Source organism: Triticum aestivum, chromosome 4B, assembly GCF_018294505.1.
Source record: "Triticum aestivum cultivar Chinese Spring chromosome 4B, IWGSC CS RefSeq v2.1, whole genome shotgun sequence".
NCBI lineage: Eukaryota > Viridiplantae > Streptophyta > Magnoliopsida > Poales > Poaceae > Triticum > Triticum aestivum.
The window spans coordinates 666,536,907-666,540,389 of record NC_057804.1 but is presented as its reverse complement, the minus strand read 5'-3'; the positions used below and the strand labels follow the sequence as shown (position 1 = coordinate 666,540,389).

Here is a 3,483-nt window from a genome sequence, read left to right as displayed (position 1 = left end):
TTGGTTTGCAAGTTGCCCTTTGTGGGCAGCATCGAGGAACCACATCCTAGAGATATGGATGGATTTACTGATAGAATTGCTATAGGATAAATGAGAAAAGTTTCAGATGCAAGGACTACTAGTATACATTTTCCTGTTCTATGTTACTTTGCAATATTCGCTATTAGATGCTTAATTGGTCGCGGAAATAGTAATCCATTTGGGGGTACACTTGGGGGACATCCGCCCCGATTCGTTCAGATCTTGTGTTTAGACGTCCAGAAACGAAGAAAATATGGGGGTATGCGTACATAATAACAGGAGCACAATTGAGATGATCTGACGGCACAGTAATTTTGTCTTGATTACGACTTCAAAATGTACCCCACGGATTTTAGAGGTGGCAATCCTATATATCTACGTCTAATCTTCAGCCATCACAATCTAACAAATGGAGTTTTCATATGTTTTTAACGGTACCGTAAAAATGCTCATTGCACATGCAAATTTGATTTTAGAAAAATAATCCCAACAGAGAAGTAGAAACAAAGAAGAGAACACACGAGCATGACAGTACCCAACATGTTATCTGTAAATTCAGACTGAGCTTCACTTTTTACCTCCAATTTGTACATTCGCGGAACCAGTTAACCCATTTCATGAGCATTCGTCTACATTACCCTATTTTAAAACTTTGTACCATGTTTCTCTCATGGGTGTCGATTGTAAAATGCGTGCGGCGATGATCACCGTTAGAGGATACCATAAGGATGGCGAGCAGTGGAATACATGGAGAAGAGAAGGCTAAACATGATAGTCCATCCTGTCCTGAGATGTTTACACATTGTTGTTAAAGTACCTACCTAACATGCGGGTCATATCTAATAATAGGCGAAATGCTAAAATGGAGTAAAATCTGGTACAATGTTTTTTAGATGGGACATTTCGATGCAACATCTGCTAAATCGGTAAATACGTGTCACAAAAAATTGCACAATTAACTTGTAAAAAGTGTAATTCACTCGAAACTTTATTACTCAGGCCATGATATATTGCACGCACGGTCTACCTATTATTGATCAAATTAAAGGGAAGTATAATCAAAATAATAATTTAGCATTATCACAACGAAACGGAAGCAATTCCTTAGATATCACACATAGTGCTGCCTGTGGTCAAGCCGTGGGGTAGAAGGGCGAGGTGGCGAGGCCACATGTGCCCGTGGACGAGGGCACGTCCTTTGCGAGGTAGACATATCCTTGTTCACCCCAGTCGTTGCTCCACGAGTTCTTGGCAATCCAGTACTTGTTTCCCTCGCCGGGACCCTCGCAGTAGCCGACGATGGTGACGGCGTGGTTCACATTGGCGGAGCAGGGGCCACGGTAGATGCCGCCGGAGTAGAACTGGAACTCAAAACCGCTGGCGTCAATGTAGACCGTCACGGGCTGCATGGCCACGGCAATCGCCAGCTGACCTTCGTTGTTGGGTGGCACGGCCTTGAAGCCCTTGAGGGACGCCTGGTGGTCGAAGAGGAGCTTGTCCATGTCGCACTTTCCCTGGAATCCGGCGTATGGGTACCTCTCCTCCGACGTGATGCCACCACGGGCGGCCACGAGGGCCATAGCCGAGTCTGAGTGGCCGCCGCCGCAGCCGCCGCTCCGTGTGTCGCAATCCACGAGTACCTGCTCGGACAGCGACACCAGCTCCCCTGTCCTAATCTTGTTCATGCCTTCGATCGCCGCCACCGCCGCGAATGCCCAGCATGATCCTGCCATATTACAATTTTATCCATCCGCACGACGACACGAGTAATTCATTGAGCAACCATGACCATGCATGAGTATATAACTAAATCTGCTAGTAGAAAGTATAGCTTGACCGTTTACCACAAGTGCCTTGATTCTTGACGCCGGTGACAGCGCCGCTGGAGCGCCAGTCAACGCAGCACGGCTTGAAGGAGTGGTAGGGGAGGTAGGTGGGTGACGTGGCATTGAAGCTGGTGGTGTTGAGCCCGGTGAACTGCTGGATGACCTCCCTGGGACTGAGGTCGCCGAACCTGTTCATACGGACCCCGCCCGAGCCACGGACCTGAAACCCAGTTGGTCGGAACCCGCGACCGACGACGGTGCCAGGATTCTGTTGGTCGAATTGGCCGATGGCGTTGGTGTTGTTCTTGAAGACTTGGAACCGCATCTCCTCCTCCTCATGGCACGAGTAGTGCTTTGAGTACTTGATCACCCACTTGGAGAACCTCTCCCTCACGTCGGACTCCGGCAGCTCAAACGGCGGGGGCGGCGGCGGTGGGTTATGCGGCGGGTATTTTGCCGCAGCAAGCCATGCCTGCAGGAAAGTGGTGAGGCACAAGAGTAGGACACGGTAAGGCGTGGAGGAAGCCATCTTGATTAGCTCAGGTTGTATCCTTGTCTGGAATACATGCACCGGACCTCATGCTTATATAGGCGGGCGCCTAGCTAGTTCCATCGCAGCAGCACGTCGTGGGTGGCTGATGTACAGTCGCAGGTTTTTTTTTTCAAACGAGATTTTTGGAAATTCGCGAAACAATGAAATACCGTCTGAAAAAATCAAATTGTTTTGAATTTAAATAAGTGAACAAGGTCAAAGAGAAAATGTATGCACACGTGTGTAGAACTTGCTTAGTGGCCTGGTTCAAAGGAAGCGCATGCTAATGACACGGAGTCGCGGGTTCCATCCCTGTTTCACGAGATTTACATTTTTTTATTTCTATGTGGTGTTTTTTTTTCTCGCAACATGGCACATTAGAACAAAGTATACACCAACTATTCCGCTAAATAGTGTTGTGTCCTTTTCGCATTGCACAACTTGAACTAAATGTGAGTTTATGTTACTATAATGTACTCCCTCCGTTCTAAAATAGATGACCATTTAGTGCAAAGTTGGGTCATCTATTTTGGAACGGAGAGAGTACTTGTTTGCTCATACCTAACATCGATCAGCTGTTGTGCTAGTCATTTGTGCTAGAGAATCTTTCCATGGATAATGCGTTTCAGAAACTAATTTGAGTGTGAGACACCAAGTCATATTTGAACTTCTGTCCATCGGAGAAGAACCATGCATGGTGGCCTGTAAGCGAGCATGTGGTACGACCGAATCATTGCTAGCTAGCTACTATGAGTACGTACTTATATTCGGTTATCAAGTGTACATTACTGAGCCAATTAACTATCCTAATAGATAAGATTATATATAGGACTAAGACGTACCATATCATTCCGTTAAATCGATAAAACACTCATGCAAACCAAACATGACAGTATGTATACCACCGAATCTTCTAAACATAACTCGTACAGAACTGTACTTTGTTCGAGTATTAAAAGGATGACGTTTTTGAATGTTTACTTGAACATTCAACCAGTGTAACCTTTTCCATTATATTCTTCCACACAACTAGTACTGGTGCTCGCATTATTTCCGAATTAATTTCATGATTTCCGGCGATGCGCAAGATGATATGTTGGCTCA

At 45.9% G+C, this 3,483-nt stretch overlaps 1 protein-coding gene across 1 annotated transcript; it reads right to left on the bottom strand.

Moving 5' to 3' along the window:
- Positions 1-1,065: 1,065 nt before the first annotated feature.
- Positions 1,066-2,415, bottom strand: LOC123089812 (ervatamin-B). The gene is made up of 2 exons (XM_044511387.1): positions 1,866-2,415; positions 1,066-1,747 (listed from the first exon to the last, which is right to left on the bottom strand). Exons 1-2 carry the CDS (start codon positions 2,374-2,376, stop codon positions 1,155-1,157), a joined length of 1,104 nt encoding a protein of 367 aa, XP_044367322.1. The 5' UTR covers positions 2,377-2,415; the 3' UTR covers positions 1,066-1,154.
- Positions 2,416-3,483: the final 1,068 nt, after the last annotated feature.

What these genes read in the sequence shown, in the direction of transcription:
- LOC123089812 (XM_044511387.1), bottom strand. Translation starts at nt 2,376, where the DNA reads ATGGCTTCCTCCACGCCTTACCGTGTCCTACTCTTGTGCCTCACCACT. An exon ending in CAAGAATCAAGGCACTTGTG is followed by an intron (nt 1,748 to 1,865) that starts GTAAACGGTCAA and finishes GTAATATGGCAG; the next exon opens with GATCATGCTGGGCATTCGCG.